At 39.7% G+C, this 20,703-nt stretch overlaps 1 protein-coding gene across 2 annotated transcripts in view; it reads right to left on the bottom strand.

Annotated features, from left to right (window-relative positions):
• The window catches only part of CADPS2 (calcium dependent secretion activator 2), a 323,409-nt gene that overhangs the window by 70,306 nt on the left and 232,400 nt on the right, over positions 1-20,703 (bottom strand). For both annotated transcript variants that reach the window (XM_056341052.1, XM_056341051.1), the window contains exons 15-16: positions 16,729-16,792; positions 13,081-13,204 (exon numbers count right to left, since the gene is read on the bottom strand). In XM_056341052.1, the coding sequence (XP_056197027.1) occupies positions 13,081-13,204; positions 16,729-16,792 (188 nt within the window). The remainder of the gene's footprint in view (positions 1-13,080; positions 13,205-16,728; positions 16,793-20,703) is intronic.

The raw sequence follows: 20,703 nt of genomic DNA, 5'->3' as shown, positions 1-20,703 counted from the left end.
AGTTTCAAGTTTGCATGAAATTCCCCATGTTATTTTCTTTTATTTACTCTGAAACTATTTATTACTTGCTAAAAACATGCAAATTGCTCTTGATGCTTCATAGTTTTTGACAGCATTTTAAAAATCATTATTTTCCTGTAAGATTTACTGATAAGAAAAGGTGGCAGAGAATTGCACTCACTCTTAACAAATCTGTAATTTTGTTGTTATTTACTTAATCACAGAATAAATCAATACAAGCAATTTTACTTGGATGGTACATGCTTCCCTACATTTCCCTTGGGCTTTATCTAAAGCTTCCTCTTCAATCTGTAAGTTACCACATCAGCTAGTCTTTTTTCTCTGTAACTAAGGGCCCTTCACTTTCCAAAATCTAGCAAATATGTGTTATGGATAACTACCATTTACATTGTGTGCATAAACAAGGGGCTAAAAAGCAATCTGAGAGATAAAGAGCTAAATATTGAAGTATTTTTTTACCAAACAAGTAGCGTATTTGAAATATGAGCACCAATAAACTGTTATCTGGGAGTTTTAGAATCTCCAAAACATCTGAGCAAAATATTGTGCTTGTCTTTGTAAGTGTAAAAAAATTACAGGAATGGAAATCAGTGCTGTCAGTTTTCATTACATTCACGATGCCTTTCCCCCCACAATTACTAAGGGTTGTTAAGATGTGTTTACACTGCTCAAACTAACAAGCTGCAGCAGGAGTTGAGTCAGTAAATATGCTGCTTGACATCTTTTTAGAAAATAAACAGAAAAAGCCATCAATCATCTGTTTTCAGCTTCACATTCTGCTGAAATGAAATAGCAAGCCAGCCTTTGCAAATAATGGATGCTTTCTCAAGTATACATTATCAGTGAGTCACACAGGTACCAAGAAAATATTGTGAAATGAGCTAAGTTAACTGAGTAAGATGCTACTAAAATGAAAAGGTGACTGCTTCATGGACTGATGGAGCCTAGGGCCATAAGGGACTGTCAGTGCCAGATCATCCAGTCTGACCTCCTGTGTCACACAGGTCAGAGAACTTCTCCCCATTCCTCCTTTCTTGAGCCCATCAGGATGTCTAAAACCTAACAGCAGCATGTTTAAAACCTACCTTAAGCTTGCTTTCCAGAACAGAGTTTATCCCTGAAGACAAATGTACAATTCACCTCTTTTTCTCCCCAGCATGTAAGCCCTTAAACCTGTGTGTTTAATTTCTCATTGGCATTTGCTGAGCACAGGAATCTAAAGAGGTGATTCTCCTTCTCGGGTGTGAGTACAGTGCAGCTAGGAGGTACCTGTCTCTGGCCTGCCAGTCTCCCCCATGATGGCACAGCATATATGCCTTACTGGTTTTCCCTGTCCGTGTTTCATCCTTCTTCCTTTTCTTCAAACAATCCAGAGCAAAACACTCAGGAAAGCCAAGGTGTCTCCAGACCAGAGGGTCTCTCCCACAGACCACTGGCAGGTATACTGGGAAGAAGGCAGGTATGCTGAGAGACCCCCAGTTCACAGCCCTGGTGGGCTTACAGGAACCTTCATATCTAGACAGCTAGGCATGGCTGGAGACTTCGGTGATGATGTTGCAACTTAGGATTTGGCCCAGCTTCATGCCAAACTGCAACACGACAGCCAGTTTGCATTTTGATCCTTCATGTAAGACAATTGGCATTTGTTTTACTTTCCATCAGCACCGTTGCTCTGGGTGCTGGCAGTGCTCGGCTGTTGTGCTACTTAACATTAATGCTACCAGCATTAAGCTTGCAGAAAGTGCAAGACATCTACTAATGGAGGTGTCTGACCATCAACTAATTTGTTTCTGTGCATCTGCCAGAATTAGACCCACAGGAGGGAAGACAACACAGCGACTGTTGGCTACCAAACTCCTTCCGGAGCATGCTGCATGCATAGCAGTGTGTGGCCTGAGCAAGTTTCGGAGTTTCTGAAGGAATATTACCTGTTTGGATATTCTGCAGAGGGACCTAAATCTTATGTACTTATTTCCAAATCCATTTGTAGTGCATGGAGCCTAAATGAGCTATTCTTTATTCTACACCAGCTCTCTTGCCAAGGCATCTGACTGATTCACTCCAAACAAGGGCCTGAAAGTGAACTCCTGTTGATGCAGAGGGGATGACAGGGAAGCCCTGCAGTAAAGCAGACCATAATATAATTTGATAATACAGACACATCGTAATTTGAGCGGTATGGAGACAACTCTTCTCCAGTAGGGACCATTTATTTGGACTTTTTAACATGTGAAATCAGCAAGATTGCTTCTAGACTTGTATCAAAAGCAGTGCAAACATCAATAAACTAGAGCTAATATACGCTACTAGACCTGAACTGACTCTGCAGACTTAATCCGCAACTGGGATAATCCGCCCACATATAATTTTGATTTGACTGTGGTGGATTTTCTTGCAAATTCTCACAGAATTAATTCTGCATGAAAAAGTAAGGAGGGGACATCTGGGAGGACATCTTATACTCTTCTGATTGAAAAAAAAAGAATATAGCCTTATATAAATAATGAAATTTAGCTTTAATTATGAAGTTGAAACTAGTCTTTACATTAACTGCTTTCTAAGAACTCAATAGGTTTTTAAATTTCAGGGGCAAAAAATTGTTAAAATTAATTACCATTATCACCTACGTACAGAAAGATCATGAGATCTGTAGAAAGTCAGAGTACACATCTAGTCTATAAACTGTCATTTTATAAAGTGGGTCACAGTGCCGTATTTCCAGTTTTTTAAAATTTATCACAGTATTCCACAGAATTACCTTTATGTGACAATCAAAGTTTGGTTTGGATTTCTGTTTTTTTTAATGTCCCACCCTACCCCCCAAAAAAAAAACCCACACAAAAAACCACCCCAAAACAAGGAGTCTTGGCTCATGGGAAAAAAATGAAATAACAAATCTGAAAAGCTAAAAGCAGAAGAAAAAAGTCAGAGATGAAAAGAAATCTCAATTTTTAACTGCTGATCAAAGGAACTTAGTTTATGATTCTTTGTGTTCTGGTTTTGGCAACACAGATACAAGCAGTTGGTATTTCCTTCCTTGCCCTCACTTCTAATTTCTCTTCAAAAGGGGAAAGAACTAATGTTCTCAGCACTTTCTGTTCCTGTGGAATAAAACTCAGAGGTAACAAACACGGCAAACTGAAGGGCTCCATGAATGAAGAGACCTGAATAACTGACATACTATACTGACAGAAAACTGGCACTTGAAAGTACAGACTTAGTAATAAGTGTTTTTAAAAAATCTAGTAATTTTAAGAGTCTAAATTTTAGGGAGTTACTGAAATATGACAACAACAAATCTAATGCCGGCAGGTAAAGAGGAGGGAAAAGTGATGTTGACCTTACACAGACTTCAAAACATTTTGCTGAAGAAACGAATAATTAAGGACATAAAAGGAACAGAAAACAGAACAAAATGTAACAGATTTGCAAAGGTAGGTCACATAGACTTGTGTCGTAGCTTTACTTGATGGGGTATTTTTTTATAAAAGAAATTCAGTAGATCTCATCTATTCTGACTTTAATAACGCAGTTGATACTGTGCATCATGGGAAAAGTACCAGTTAAGCTGAAGAAAATGGGAATTAAGAAACAAACTGTGTGTTGGATAAAAATGCTGCCTCAAGAGAAAGGCAATGGGTAGCACTGAGAAAGAGAAAAGAAAGGTTTCTTGAGGAATTTCTTGAAGCTACATCTCAGGGCTCAGCTTCCTCGACATTTTCACCAATGACTTCAGAATAAATACTAGGAGTACACTGATAACAATGCTGTAAAACACTGGCAATAGCAGGGTCAAAACGCAGTAACAAGAACTGGGCAATTCCAAAGAATGGGGGAGAGAAACAAAATGCAATACTTTAAGAACAAGGGCAATCATTACGTTTTGACACATGAAGAGCAACAAGCATTTGCTGTAAACTGGGAACTTGTCAGCTGGAAATGATCAAGATGCTAAAGACTGGGTTGAAGTAACTTTTCACAGAATGGCTGTGTGCCACAAGCATGCTATAGACATAACAAGAAAAATGTTTATTGAATACATTAGATTAAGCATTTCTGCTACAATAGTACTACTAGTACTGTGTAAGGCATCTCATGGGGATGACTTTGCACAGTTCTTGTCTCCAATGTTCAAGAAGGTGGAATTCAAACTTTAATAGGGAAAGGCTTCTAAGATGATGAAAATTAAGAACAGGAAGCTAAAAGTCTGAGACAAGGTGATGAAAGCCTAGGTTGCATGAGTAGAAAACAATTGTCTAAAAATGCATCATAGGGTGAGGAGGAATTGCACATGATGAAATGCTAATGAAGAATGGAACCATCCCTCCTTCATTAGGGATAAAGGACAAAGTTAGCATGCTAAAAACTAGGAACTAATTTGACTGTAAGGTGATTCCTCCACCTGCAGAGCAAATAAGACTTGAAATGGGTGAAGCAGGGGGCAGAAAACAGAAAGAGCAGTGACAAAGACTGACTCAGGCCAGCTGTTAAAGAGAGGATGTGTGTATGTTTACAGACTATCAGGATGTGGACCTAACAATCCAGAGGTTCTTTTCCAGACCTCTGCTCCAGAATTTAAATCAGGGGTACTTGCCCATATCCTCTTTCCATTTAGTTGCACAATAAATGGAGACCAAGAAGGTGTTATGTCACTGTGCAACTCATTCATTTTCATTTGTTCAGAAATGAACATGCAGGGAGAGCTTTAATCAAGTCCTCTCCAGGTACAATGAGGCTCTCCACTTGCCATCTCAAGTTATCTTACAAACTTACTAATGTTTGTAGTGTTCTTCTTTTTAAGTCAGATAGATCCTTCTGAGCCTTGAGGGCATTTACATACTACTCTTCCTTTAGAAATGTGTATGTAATGAGGATGTTAACGATCGATGTCCTTTAACAAACTGCAAACTGCTGAGTTGCCCCTGACCTTCTATTGTATGGAGTTAACAGTTATTCAGCCCTTGGCAGTCTGTCGGCTAGAAAGAAAGAAATATTGGGATGACAATCACAAAAGTGATTTGTCTTTAAGCAGCTACTTACTATTTAGTAACTATTTGCTTTGATTTTAATCAGATTTATTTTCATTTCTTTTATTAAAACTGATTGACATAAGGAGCCCAGTATTTTTAATTACTACAGGCTTCTAAAAATAATGAGTTAGAAGCCAACTACCTAATAATCCAAATCTTTACAACGTCTATTGCCTCAGAGATAATACCTATGGACAACGGCAGATATTGCCCTGTTCAGTTCACAGCCATTTACCACTTTAATTTCTAGCTCACTTCCTACATTTCTCCACAGCAAGGAACATGCATTTACATGTAAGTTTCTACCACTTCTCTTAGGCAATGACAGCAGAACTAGCAGAGTCCATTACTGCTCAGTCATTCAGATTTCAAATAAATTTAAATGGGGCAAACCATTCATTTCTGAGAAGGAATAAATACAGTATTGTACTAATCTCTGTGTGTGTTAATGTATGTGTATAAAATGTAAGTAAAAAATATGAATTTTGTATAAGGAAGGCCATCTTTTTTGAACGAGAGAAAACAGGTGAGGGAGGCATGCAAATTTCTATAAGCTGCTCATTGGAAACTATATAAAATGCATCTAAAGAATGCTGTTTGTCTCTGGCCTCAGCATCTAGCAGGTCCAGTTATGTTCAACATTATAGGAAGAGTTAATTCAAGTTAAATACTGATTAAGACAGGAAAACGTGCCATACACAAAATGATCTAAAAAGTACTTCCATGTAGCGAAGTCTCCAAGACAGCATGTGCTGAAATGAGAATGGTTTATACTTAAAAAGAGATTCTCACATACTGATGTTATGATCATCTCCTTGACAAATTATAAACCCTTGCTGAGACTACGAGGGCATTATATGAGAGTTCTTAGACATAGTTCAAAGTTATAATAGTAGGTCTGCAGCTGTTCTCCTCATAATGGCAATTATACCAGCTGAACAGATTAGCTACTCCATGAGAATTTTAGCTGTAACTGTTGTAAGGAATGACGTGCTGAACCCTGTATAATTGCCATTGCAAATGTAATTTTTATTGAAAAAAAAGCTGTTCCATATTCATAACAGTACAATGACATGGAAGTGCTAAGTAAAATGTCATCCTGACTGCAAACAAATCCTGTTGATGCAAGTGCTGCTTATACCACTGTGTCTGCCATTAAGAAAGTAACCACTGTCTTCTGGGAAAGCATTCAGAGTCTTGTTCAATTGAGACTGTGAAAATGAGAGCACTTGGGGAATAGACCCGGGAACATGGCAACCACGCTGCTGAAAAAGGATTCTCGCAACAAAAAGAATTCGCATGTTCACCTCTGTATTACTTAACAAGGACACTCCTGCAATTCAAGACTTTATACAATATCTATTGCACAAACTAAAGGGTAAATTATAGTTAACAAAAAAATTGTTTTTCCTTATTTTCCACGAAAATGAAATATATGGTATTAGGACTAAGCATACTGTACATAAAGTTCATGATGAAATCTGTAGTTTAGCTAGTGACACCAACAGGAGCAGGATTTGGCCCTGTTAGCCAGGTTAAAATGCAATTTTATTGGGATTCCTTCAGCTGCTTCATCTTTTTCATCAGAGAAATGGGTTCAATGGGACATAAAATTCTGGTGGAACACAGCCTGTTTACTTCTTTTGGTAACGTTTTTTCTGAGTTGTCTGATTAATTTGCAGTTACATTTTTAGTCAGAAGCAGAATTTAATTAACCCATTAAAATACAAACACAGCCTATAAATCTCTAGCTCACCTAACTTAGTGAATTTCCATTTTCTCACTGTATATGATAAGCTTTCCTCTTGTCCATTCTCTCACATAGTTATTTGCCAGGCTACTTAAGGGACAGCTTTGCTACCATATCTTAAAAACATGCCAACAGTTTCTTTCAAAGCATGCATAAACCTAATGTAAAATGACTGAAATCAGGCACAGACTTTTTTTTTTCTTCTTTTCTGTGCTTGTAACTGTATGTCATCTGCGCTTAAGTCTATATTTCTGACATAATGAGCCTGAGAAACAATTAGAATAGTAAGCATGCGGCACAAGGAAGATTTGTACTTGAGGTGACACACATTGTATAAAAGTGTATAGCTGAGGTTTTAGAGTGCAAAGGTCAAAGTCCAAAACTCTAAAATCAGTTTCTCGTTTCACAAATTAATTTCAACATTTTTCTAGATTTCTAATTTGAAGAGATATTTTCTTCAATACCTACAGGTGTAAAAATATTAAACAGAATATTTGTGCTACCTAGTTTTAGATATCTTATCTGGTAGGGAAATTGTCTTAGGCTGTATTTGTATTTGATGGCGTCAGGCAGGTGCTTTCACAGAAAAATTGTTGAAGGAGCCTCCAAGTGCTCTGAATCACCTGCTTAATGAACTTCTCCCTGTTGATTAGTTGGGAGATTACCTGAACAACATGAGCTTGCATCAACTCATCCTAACCTGCTGTGGCATGAATACCCACACCACCAGCACATTGCCTGCTCTCTCTATAACAATTCCAAAAAGCTTTTCTATTTCCAGGGCATTTAAAGTTTTGAAATAAAAAGGAGTGGAAGTTTTGGAACCCAATACAATTTTTTGAGTCTTTAGTTACGAACATTGACTTTAAAAAAGTAGGTTTTATAATTTGCTTGTAATTTTTGCTTGTTTACTGGCTAAAGGAGCTGTTCCTCCAAAAATGGACCATCTTTCTCCCTTCAAGCCCCTCATTGGCAAGGAGCTCCACTTTGAGCTACTTTCATTCAGCCTCTATAGCCATCAAGCCAATCTGTCTTTCCAGCTGGAAAATTATTTCAACCTGAGAATACTACCAACTCAATGCCCCTTCCCATAACTGTGGCTGGTTTTATCTGTGGAAACCCCACAAAGCACCATGATCAGGCTTCCACTGGGTCTGTGTGTACATCTTTAAAAAAAGTAAGACAAAATAGTGTGCACATCTATTTCATAGTATATGTATCTCCACAATCCCTCATACTTCTATGCAGCCAATACTACTCAGCCACAATATTAATTCAGATATGCTCTTTTTATGATTACTCTGTTAAATATTGGGATATAAGCACTCAAAAAAGCCCTCTGCACTGTTGTAGAATATACAATATATCAGCTTCATGAAATTAGGAACAAAAGGAAGGCTAAGGTCCCTTTGGAATTAAATCTGGCAAGGGATGTCAAGGACAACAAGAAGGCTTCTTCAAGTACATCAGCAGGAAAAGGAAGACTAGGGAAAATGTGGGCCTGCTGCTGAGTGAGGTGGGTGCCCTGGTGACAGAGGGTGCAGAGAAGGTGGCATTACTGAATGACACCTTTGCTTCAGTCTTTACTGCTCAGGAATCTCAGCCTCTGGAGGCAACAGAGGAAGTGTGGAGAAAGGAGGACTCTCCCTTGGTCGAGGAGGATCAGGCTGGAGATCATTTAGGCAAACCCGACACCCACAGATCCATGGACCCCAACGGGATGCACCCCTGAGTGCTGAGGGAGATGTTATTGCCAAGCCACTGTCAGTCATCTTTGAAAGGCCATGGATGATAGGAGAGGTGCCTGAGGACTGGAGGAAAGCCAGTGTCGCTCCTGTCTTCAAAAAGGACAAGAAGGACCCAGGAAACTACAGGCCGGCCAGCCTCACCTCCATCCCTGGAAAGATGATGGAACAGCTCATCCTGGAGGTCATCTCTAAGCATTTGGAGGAAACAGGAGTGGTGAACATGGATTCACCAAGGGGTAATGATGCCTGACCAACCTGACAGCCTTCTGTGATGGAATGACTGTCTGGGTAGATGAGGGGAAAGCGGTGGATGTGGTCTGCCTTGACCTCAGCAAGGCTTTTCACACTGTCTCCCATAACATCCTCATAGGTAAGCTCAGGCAGCGTGGGTTAGAGGAGGGGAGAGTGAGGTGAATTGAGAACTGGCTGGATGGCAGAGCTCAGAGCACTGTGATCAGTGGTGCAGAGTCTAGTTGGAGGCCTGTAGCCCCAGGGGTCAGTGCTGGGTCCAGTCCTGCCCAACCTTTCCCTCGGTGCCCTGGATGAGGGGACAGAGGCACCCTCAGCAGTTTGCTGGTGATACAGAACCGGGAGGAGCGGCTGATCCCCCAGGAGGCCGCGCTGCCATTCAGCCAGGCCTGGACAGGCCGGAGAGCTGGGTGGAGAGGGACCTGATGGAGTTCAACAAAGGCCTGTGTGGGGTCCTGCACCTGTAACCCCAGCACCAGCACGGGCCAGGGGTGACCTGCTGGGGGGCAGCTCTGCGGGGAAGGGACTGGGAGTGCTGGTGGGCGGCCAGTTGCCCATGGGCCAGCGGTGTGCCCTGGTGGCCAAGAAGGCCAGTGGGATCCCGGGGGGCATTAGGAGGATCGTGGCCAGCAGGTGGAGGGAGGTGATCCTGCCCCTCTGCTCTGCCCTGGTGGGGCCACATCTGGAGCGCTGTGTCCAGTGCTGGGCTCCCCAGTTCAAGGGAGACAGGGAACTACTGGAGAGGGCCCAGCGGAGGCTACAGGGATGGTGAGGGGACTGGAGCATCTCCCCTGTGAGGGAAGGCTGAGGGAGCTGGGCCTGTGTAGCCTGGGGAAGAGACGGCTGAGGGGGGATCTTGTCAATGCCTACAAATATCTTAAGGGAGAGCGTCAAGAGGATGGGGCCAGGCTCTTTTCAGTGGTGCCCAGCGACAGGGCAAGAGGCAACGGGCACAAACTGCCACACAGGAAGGTCCACCTGTATATGAGGAAGAACTTCTTTACTTTGAGGGTGACAGAGCACTGGGACAGGCTGCCCAGAGAGGCTGTGGGGTCTCCTTCTCTGGAGATGCTCAAAACCTGCCTGGCCGCCATCCTGTGCAACCTGCTGTAGGTGAAGCTGCTTTAGCAGGGGGTTGGACTGGATGATCTCCAGAGGTCCCTTCCAAACCTGAACATTCTGTGATTCTGTGAAGAACTACCATCCTCCCAACCTTCAGCTGTAACTAGAAAAGTAAACATATCACTAAACAGACCCATATCAGAGAAATGTAAAATCAGCTTAACAAAATTAGTACTCCTATCAAGACCTTCATTAATAAATCTAGTAGTCCTATTAAGAAATGGATACCATTTTTGCTGATGACTATGAAATTACTTTTTTCTAAATACACAAGCTGATTTTGAATTTAACAGTCAAAATTTTCTGCATCACTTAGTTATACCTCTTTCACAGAAACTACAATTGCATCATATTCCAAAATACAGAATCATCTAAATTGCTAATAAATATGCACATAACAGTTAAGTATCAGTGTAAATGAAGACTGCATGGACTGTACTACATAAAAATTAATTTAAGGTTCACACATGTTCTAGTCAATATCTTGGTATTGTTGAGATCAACAAAAATAATAAAACAACAGACACAACACACTACATCTGTAATACATGCAGACATGCATACAAACAATAATCACCTGAGTCCTTTTCTGCTGTTGCTAAATATTAAACAACAAAAAAAAAAAGAGAAGAAAAGCATCATTACAGAAATATAACTATTTTAATTTCATTAGAAAAGAATAAATATCAAGTAAGGAGTTAAAATCTTAAAATCTTGAGTATAGCAGTGAGAGTCTTCGCAGCTCACAGAAATGATGGGTTTTGGCAGCTGAGGGAGAAATGGTATATGTTTTTAGGAAGTAAATTTATATGTACTAGTCCTATATAGTCTATATTTTGGGCTCACTGGCTGAGTTCGCATCCATGTTGTGCCTGGGAAATTAGAAACTTAAATAATAGTAAAATAATACAAAAAATAAGAATATGAGTATTACTTCTATTAGAACCTTCTTTGCTTCTCTACTTCTTTGGTAGCTACTATTGGTTTATAGCTGATATTATCATGCAATAGTTGCACTTTCACTGACTAATATGATGTTTGCTGAAGGAATATTCAAAGAATAGGACAAAAATCCTCCAAATGTATGACAGCTACATTGAGGACATCAGTAATGTTATAAAGATAATGACTGTATGCTTTCTGTATGCAATTTGAGAAGAAAGCAATTAATGCGAACACTAACATGAATTATTTTCAAGAGAAGAACGTCATTTCAGTGCACAGGTACAATAATGCTCCCACAGACTTAAAGAAGCAGAATGGAACCCATTGCTGAAAACTGTTACTTTTATATTGATAAAAATGTAGGCTATTTGTAATGACCAGAGTATAGGAAGAGACCAATACAGGTCTCATTGCTACTGAAAACCAATGAGTTTAATTTTCTGATGTTATGGTGCTGGAGCCCTTCAGTTTCAAAGAGTACTCTATTCTCAGAAAAGTACTTAACCTATTTTTTGTTGAGGTACTAGACTTACGTATGTAATTATCTATTGTGCTTTGGGGTTACAATTACATGATTGTAAAACTATTTACAGAAATCTAGTTGTGTTTCAACCAAAAGACAATAAATCCAAAACCAAATTTGCAAGTGAAAATATGCCATGGGATGGATGGCAGTTTTATGTGCTGTTCCAGCTTATTGCAGTATTAGCAATGTGCATAAAGTGCAAAATCTGTCACTTGCAGTGGAATTGCCACAGTTCTTTAGGATATAGTTAAAAATCTTGGGCAAAGATGTATTTACATCACTGTAAAAAACTCTCCCAATCCAATTTAGTGTCAGGAGTGAGTTTAGGTATCTTTTGTATGCTTTTGTCATCTTTAAAAAATATTTTTATTTTTATGCCCATTATTTCAACAGGTTTTCTAAAAGACTGAAATACTGAACATTAAAAAATCCCCTTTATGAATACAGAAAGATAAAAACTAAGGAAGACAGTTATTTTTGCTTTTCCATTTTCCAGACTAGATTTAATATTCGTCCTTTTTTCTTTAACACAACATGATATCATGATTAATTATGATAAACTGGTTACTAAGATGGTTTCATGTTGTTACTCCCAACATATAATACTGGTTGCTATAGTGATGAGATGGGTTTTTTGTTAATCACTTGTGAGATTGGTTAACTCATGTTTTTCAGAGAATTTGAGCAGAAATGGAAAAAGGAAAAAAAGTTTGCTTTACAATATTGCTAAAGATATGAGGCTTCTTCATTTTGCTATTATAACTATTTCCTCTAGTGTATTGCTAGAAATACATGCTATAAAAAAACATAATATGCATAAAATTTTGATTTTTTAAAAGCAGGGTTCATTCTTCATATAATTTCCTGTTAATTGACTCTACCTATAAATCCAGTTATATAGATGCACACATTTGTTTGCTACTCCTGAATATATCTGAGTTGACTTTATGGAGAATAACAGACATGTCATGACAAGGCATTTGAGTTTTATGACTTCCTTACTGTTCTACATAAGGTTAACATATAATAAAACGACATTGTGTATCCCAGCCAATTTTTTTGAGAAAAATCTTAGTTAATTTTGTGATATACTTTCTAGAACATACCTAAATTCCAGGAAAACTTCTGCTTACCATCAGACCTAGTATTTTGTTCAATTAATGCAGTCCGAAAATCAGAAAGTAATTACCGTTTTAATAACCAGATTATTAATATATATCTGACAACACAACAGCAAAAAAATCCGAACAACCAAACCCACTTATCTATCTGTCTGCCTTATAAGTACATCACAAAAGCATCTACACCCAGAGTTTTCAAGTTTCAAAGTACTGTCATTGCTGTTAAGGAAAGAATTTCCTGTTAGTAGTTTAATTACTAGATATAGTTAGAGAAATAAAAAATAACCCATAAACAACCCTTTAGACTTATGGAGAACTCAAAAGTAAGAACAAAGGGCAACTTAAATTAGGAAGTCCTAGTCTTCCATTCAAACAGGGTCCCAGGAGGCATATTAAAGCAATGAATAGGAAAAAGCTCCATAGTTCACCAGCTGAGATTTTAATGAGACATTTCCCCTTGCTGTGGAAGGGGTTTGTTCTGTAAAGGAAAAAGGCTGCTCACAGAATATTCAGTTAATTGGTATTGTTGGCTTTTACAGCCACTTTGGCAGTTGATTGCTGTACTAACCTTCTATTTTGGCATATTCTGTAAGTCGAGTGTAATTGATCAAGGCAGCCTTCTCCAGACATTTTCTAACCACTTTCTTCACCTCTTCTGGTGGTATGGGAGTGGCAATATCTTTCATTAAAACCTGTGTTAGAGACAATTACACCTCTTGGTTACAAAACCCAAGGGAAAAGGATAAAAGTGTCCTACAGTTACTAGAGGTCTGATAATAATTAAAAGCAAAAATCAAAAAGAAACTACTTCAGGTGGTAGAACTAGATATTTGTCTTTGAAGATTTCTGTTCAACCCTGGTCTGCCTGCCTGTACGGTATTTATATACAACACCCCTGCTGTTCGGCATCTTGTGGCATGCCAGTCAGTCTTTCTTTGGGTGACATCAAGACCAGTGTAACAGGAACATTCTGTGAATGGGCTGGATCATGGTGCCCACTAAAGATGTGGATGTGGAAATTTGCTTTGTTCTCATCTGTGGAAAAACTTCCACCATTGCATAACCATTGACTCTTCAACAGTGCACAGGAAAAGCTGTGAACAGCACCATCAGAGCCAGCTAATACCGACTTGCTTTTCTTCCTTTTAAAGCTATTCCAATTCAACATGTCCTTGCTGTGAAAAACAAACAGGTTAACTTGCTCCTTTTTAATGACTAAATCCTGGGTTATCAACATGTGAAAGTACAGTATTCAAACCCATTTATTCTGGATCTGTATTTTTTTCCCCCAAATTTTCCAAGTCAAAATAAAATGTTTCTAAACCATTCTGCATCCACAAGTATAGGAATGCACATTTATTCGCAGTCAATACTGACGGTATTGCTGGAGCACCAGAGTATCATTGTCACTTGTAGCAGCAGGAACAGTGAGTTTCATATAACACAAAGGAATTGACACAGCACTACAGTCACTGAGATTGTAAGTGAAATAAAACATATATATTCAGACTCACGTGTTTCTGACCATGGGAAAGATTTTCTAAGACAGAACTGTTATCCATGGAGTGTTCTGCAGTGCAGAATAAGTGACAGTCTCCAGGACCAGACCTCTCACATTTTGGCAAACCTACACAGACTGCGATCTAAGCTTTTTTGGAATTCATACATTCATCAGGCTCCTGCTGATACAATTCCTCTGGAATCTCTGCTGGAATTTAAAATTCTCTTCCCTCAGAGATGATTGAGATGTTTTTACCATTACGAGGTCTTCTCCCTTCCAGTTAATGCAAGAGGATTTGCTGGGCAGGAGTTTACATTTATAGTTGCCCATGTGAGTTTTGCTGCATATAGCTTTTTCTTCAGAAACTGACTCAGATTATGCATTTATGGAACATTCCTTGGATTATATAGAAGTGTTGTAACATTACGTATCAGTGGAGACAATACCAACAGCACAGAAGCCATAGAAAGCAGGAAAGGGGGACTGCAGAGTACATTTGTACTATTTTGGAGGTAATGCTGGGTAACCGTTAAATTAGAAAGAAACAGTCACCGCAGTGGCTTGAAGTGAAGGTCCAATAAGTAAGTCCTACAGAAAACAGTCCTAACGGGAAGCCTACAGAGGGTGGAAGCCAGGACAGCTAGCCTGAGAGGAATAAAGAGAAATTGTCTGAGCTGCCAGGGATAAGGTTAGGAAAGCTACAGCTCTGACAATTAAATCTGGCCAGGGACATCAACAGCAACAAGAAAAGCTTCTACGGGTATGTCGGTGATAAAAGGAAGACTAGGGAAAATGGGGGCCCTCTCTAGAAGGAAACGGGAGACCTGGTTATCTGAGATATGGAGAAGGCTGACGTACTCGGTGACTTTTTTGCCTTGATCTTCACTGGCAAGTGCTCGAGCCACACCACCCAAGTGGCAGAAGGCAGTGACTGGGAGAATGAAGAACTGCCCACTGTAGGAGAAGATCAGTTAAAGACTAAGGAACCTGGAGGTGCACAAGTCCATGGGACCTAATGAGATGCATCTGCAAGTCCTGATGGAACCAGTGGATGAAGTGGCTAAGCCACTATCCATCATATTTGAGAAGTTGTGGCAGTTCAGTGAAGTTCCCACTGACTGGAAAAGGGGAAATATAACCCCCATTTTTAAAAAGAGAAATAAGGAAGACCTGGGGAACTACAAGCTGGCCAGTCTCACCTTGGTGCCTCGCAGGATCATGGAGCAGATCTTCCTGGAAACTATGCTAAGGCACATGGAAAATAAGGAGGTGATTGGCGACAGCCAATGTGGCTTCCCTAAGGGCAAATTGTGCCTGGCAAATCTGGTGACCTTCTATGACAGGGTAACAGCACTGGTGGATGAAGGAAGGGCGACTGATATAATTTACCTGGACTTGTGCAAAGAATTTGACACTGTCCCACATTACATCCTTGTCTCTAAACTGGAGAGACATGGTTTTGATGGATGGACCACTTGGTGGATAAAGAATTGGCTGGATGGTTGCACTCAAAGAGTTGTTGTCAATGGCTTGATGTCCAAGTGGAGAGCAGTAATGACTGGCATTCCTCAGGGGTCAGTATTGAGACTGGTGCTGTTTAACATCTTTGTCAGTGACATGGGCAGTGGGATCGAGTGCTCTCTCAGCAAGTCTGCTGACAACACTAATCTGTGTGGCATGGCCAACACACTGGAGGGAAGTGATGTCTTCCAGAGGGACCCTGACAGGCTTGAGAGGTGGGCCCATGTGAACCTCATCAAGTTCAACAAGGCCAAGTGCAAGGTCCCGCACATGGGTTGGGGCAGTCCCAAGCAGAAATACAGGCTGGAAAGAGGACGGAAGAGGGACAGCCCTGAGCAGAAAGACTTGGGGGTGCAGGCTGATGACAGAAGCTCAACATGGCTTGACAATGTGCACTTACAGCCCAGAAAGCCAACTGTATCCTGGGCTGCATCAAATGAAGTGTGGCCCAGGTGGAGGCAGGTGATTCTCCCCCTCTACTCCACTCTTGTGAGACCCCACCTGGAGTACTGTGTTCTGCTCTGGAGCCTCCAACAGAAGAAGGACAGGGACCTGTTAGAGCGAGGCCAGAGGAGGGTCACAAAGATGACCAGAGGGCTGGAGCACCTCTCCTATGAAGACAGGCTGAGACAGTTGGGGTTGTTTAGCCTGGAAAACAGAAGGCTTTGGGGAGATCTTATAGCAGCCTTCCAGTACCTAGAGGGGGCCTACAAGAAAGCTGGAGAGGGACTTTTGACAAGGGCAGGTAGTGATAGAACAAGAGGTAATGGTTTAAAACTGAAAGTGGGTAGATATAGATTAGATATTAGGAAGAAATTCTTTACTGTGAGGGTGGTGAGACAAGGGAAAAAGTTGCCCAGAGAAGCTGTGGCTGCCCCTTCCCTGGATGTGTTCACAGTCAGGCTGGATGGGGCTTTGAGCAACCTGGTCTAGTGGAAGGTGTTCCTGCCCATGGCATAGGGGTTAAAAATAGATGATCTTTAAGGTCCTTTCCCAACTGAAACCATTCTATGATTCTATGAAAACAGCTCTTTACCTCTGTGGAAGGCAGTGAGAAAAAAACCTCCCAGTGAACAATTAAAACCAGTAGTAAAATACCTAAGAAGATATGAGTCCGCTTTCAGTAGCCTGAAGGTAAAAGAAGAATGCAGGGTTAGCACTCAAGCAGAATTTAAAATATGTTCTCAAACTTACCCTCTCAAGTAATGAAAGTGTGGCTTTTAAAGCTCCTTCAGGACGTCCAAAAGGGAAACAGTACCTTAAAAAATAATAATAAAAAGAAATAGTAATAAGAAAAAACAATCAGAATTATAATAGCTAAGAATTTACTTTGAGATGTAACTGTACAGAACTTGCATTAAATTATGTTAGCAGGAGACTTCAAAAGACAAAGTACTAACGAAAGCAAAAGGCCTTTTCAGTAGCCTACCATGGAATATATACAGGCAGTATATATACATATATATATATACATATATGTATATCTATCTCTCTACAGCAGTATCAGCCCATCACCAGCTCAGGCCCACAGACAGATGGCAAAAGCATCACTTCCACTTTCTGAACTATGAAGGGTATTTAATGGTTTCTGATCTGTCATCTTCCTGGAAAGAGATACTATTTCTTATGTAGCCATGACTGATACTGGAGCTGTGAGACAGCACTCAGTACATTCTGTCTTGTTCTAATGTTGGATTAAGATAAGGATAAAATGTCAGATACTGAAGTTTGTAGAGATAAATGGGAATAAAAATGCTTGCAGATATCCTGTAATTTTCCTAATTATATTATAAATATCTTGGAAAAGCATTTTATTTCATCTTAAATTTTATCACCTACAAATTAAACCATACCTACTTCTGTCTCGATACTTCTAAAAAAGTCAATTAAAAAGTGATCCCATTCATAGCTTTGTTCTTCATTTTTGTTTACTAAAAGATCCAATATATCAGCTCAATGAGACTACAATGCTCAGACAACTGTAACCTCTCTTAATCCTGTCTATAAAATCTTGCTGGGATATCCCCAATTGGAAAAAGGATTTTTTACTTTGCTGAGATTATTTTTTTCTTATTATTACTCACTGAGAATGGTAGTCTCATACTCTAATGTTCTCCAACAGTAAAATCTTTTATAATGATAAAAAGGATTCAGACCAGTGAATTTTAGATATACATTTTGCTCAGCCAAAATAAAGCCCTCTAAATGAGGTCAAAAAAAGGATTTCCTGCAGTGAGATTTCCACTATTTGCTCTGCTTCATTTTCTTTCTTACAATAGTGCTAACAATTTATGAGGACAGGTTAACAAATTACAAAAGCACATTTAATGACCTTTAGGCGATAAACCACCATAAAACAGAATACATCTTTAGGTGTTTTGTTTCCTCCCCTCGTCTTTCCCACTGTTTATTGCTATCCACCTCTCGTGGTAGTTTTTGAATAAATGTCAATCATTTCTTGATTATACTTAATACTTCAAATCAAATACTTCCTTCCAGGTATGTTCTGCAATGTAGATAACATAACAGGCTTCCAAGACCCAACTGGTTTTAAGTTCATGATGCAGATGGAAGTCCAACAGTAGAATAGGGGTTACTCAGTTTATTGCAGAGACAATATGTATGAGTACACTATGGGCAGCAAGCTTATGTGTACAATTGGTGTAAGGACCTTCTGACAGAGAATAGTTTTCTTGAGATAAGCAGCTTAAAGAAAAGGAAATGTTCATAGTAGAGGCCGAAAGGACACTCAAGAAGTCCTGCCTCCAGTATTACAGCCTCTGTGCTGCTGAGGAGGCAGGGAAGCAGCATCTTGATGGCAAGATGAAATTCAATCTCCTGGATAAAATCTCCACGGCAGGTGATGTCACGCTGTTTGGCTGTGACAAGGATGCTCCCACAGCCAAGGGGACCTTTAAGGATAAGTAGACATAGATGGTGACAGTAGCCGATTCAATACTTAGACATATGGACAATTGGATCTGTGACATCTAAGAGGACCAAGCAGTATGTTACTTGCTGGGTACAAAGGTAGGATGGACATCAGGAGACATTTAAAGTTGCCTAGGAGTGGATAGAGAAGGAGCAGCACTCATGCTCTGTATTAGTACCAGCACCATATGGAAGTGTAGCAGGAACACTACAGAGAAACAATTCACACAGCTAGGCAAGAGGTTACAGTCCACTACCCTCACAGCAGCTTTCTCTGAAATATTGGCTCTTCCACATTTGGTGCCTGACAGGCAGGCAGAGATCTGAATTCTCAGTGGGTAGGTAAAATGACAGAGAGGAATGATTTGAGTACCTTAAGAACTAGGAAATACTTTAGATAAGAGCCACCAGCATGGGATGGGCTGAAAGCATCTTAATCATAATGAAGCCAGGCTGATAGCAATGAAAATTACAATTAAAAAGGCAATAGAGGAGTATTAAAACTGGAAGCTGCAGGTTAGTTGACAGGCATGGAAAAGCACCATTTTCAGATAGGTGTGACCTAGCGACCTAGATGGACACAGCAAATGTTCAGTGCATCTCTGAAAAGGCAGGAAGAGAAATACACTCTTTGGTTAAACTGTCCACAGCAGCTGACTAGAGCATGCAATGCAAAGCAATGGAATAAGGGCAAAACTTGAGACAACTTCTGACATATTAAAGAAAAAAAACATGTTGGTGATCTTTGAAAGTCTGTACCCCTGATCACTTAATTAGGATGCTGTGAGTGATTAGGAAATGTTAAGTGAGATTAGAGGAGCTGCAAATTCATCACAAATAGAAAGAGATTTTAACTATACACATGTGCACTTGATCAATGTCTCACTAGGATGAGATATAGTGAAAGTATTTTGGGACACAGTTTTGAATTGCTTCGTTGGACAGCTCATTTAGGACCCACAAGAAAAGATCCTATTCTGGATTTGGTCTCAAATGTGAACAGGATATAGTTTGAGAGGTGCAGAGCAGGAGAGGTGCTCTGTAGTAGTGATCATAAAACAATAAAATTGAATAACTTAGCAAAAAAGAACATGCAAAAAAAAAATCAGCACGTGTACATTTAGTACATGTCTATTCAATTCCAAGTATGGGAACTATGATAAAACAAAGAACTTGAAAAACAAACGACAAAACCTTAAAGGAGCAATCAAGAAAGCAAGAAACCTACAAGCAGCCTGAGGTAAAACACAGGAAGTAGGAGCCCAAGTCAAATGTATGCTACAATTAAAAATCTGTTCAAAAAACCCAAACAAAAGCCCCTCTATGTGACTCCACAAGGAAGATAAAGAGGTTATTGTAGAGAATCTGGCATTTAAAAAACGTGCAACCTATCCAAACAAAGACGACATGAAAGTATTTTAAAATATTCTAGTGCACCTGTGAACGGCACAGATGCTCAAACTGACAGTAGGAATCACAGTGGAGGCAGGAAGCACCCTGGGAGATGGTGGGACTGTTTGGTGACAAGGAGTACAGGGCATTCAGGGACAGTGAGGCCAAAGCAGAGAAACTCAGTGCATGTTTTGCATCCATCTTTATGGCTGAATGTATTTTTCAAAATATTCAACATGAGGTACGGAGTGGTTTTAATACCATGTTTTCTTAAGAAAGCAATCTCACAGCCAAGGTTATTCTTTGCTAATTAATGATACAGGTGATCTTTACACATTACCTAAGTCAAGGTTTTCTTTAAAAGTCTAATGACAATTCTTTATCAGGATGCCCTATATTGTGACCCTATATGCTTTATAAATTCAGATTCAGGGCACTATTGATTCTTCCTTCTAGCAGGATTATTCCAGTATCCTCATTTATATGAAGACATTCCACCTAATTTGCTTTTTATTTCTAATATTTGTTCAGAGAAAGATAGAATAATTACTCTTCACCTGGCAGAGCACTGTTTGTTTATCTTGATTAAACAGGATTTTAAGGCAAACCTTTGAGTCCTTTGAAGGATGGAGGCATTAATCTTTGAAAGACACATCTAATTGCTCTCAAGTAGGACTTCCCAACATTTGAATTCTCTCAAAACCCACCAAGACTGAGGCAGAAAGATCCTATGGTCACTGATATAGTCCAAGCTCATCAGCATATTCTACTGTGTAGGTAAGCAGACATGATGGGGTTTTCATTTATTTGTTCAAACTCAAATAATTATTTAGACATCATATATTT

The sequence above is a fragment of the Falco biarmicus genome, chromosome 5, assembly GCF_023638135.1.
Source record: "Falco biarmicus isolate bFalBia1 chromosome 5, bFalBia1.pri, whole genome shotgun sequence".
NCBI classification, from domain to species: Eukaryota; Metazoa; Chordata; class Aves; order Falconiformes; family Falconidae; genus Falco; species Falco biarmicus.
This window is presented reverse-complemented; position numbering and strand designations above follow the sequence as displayed.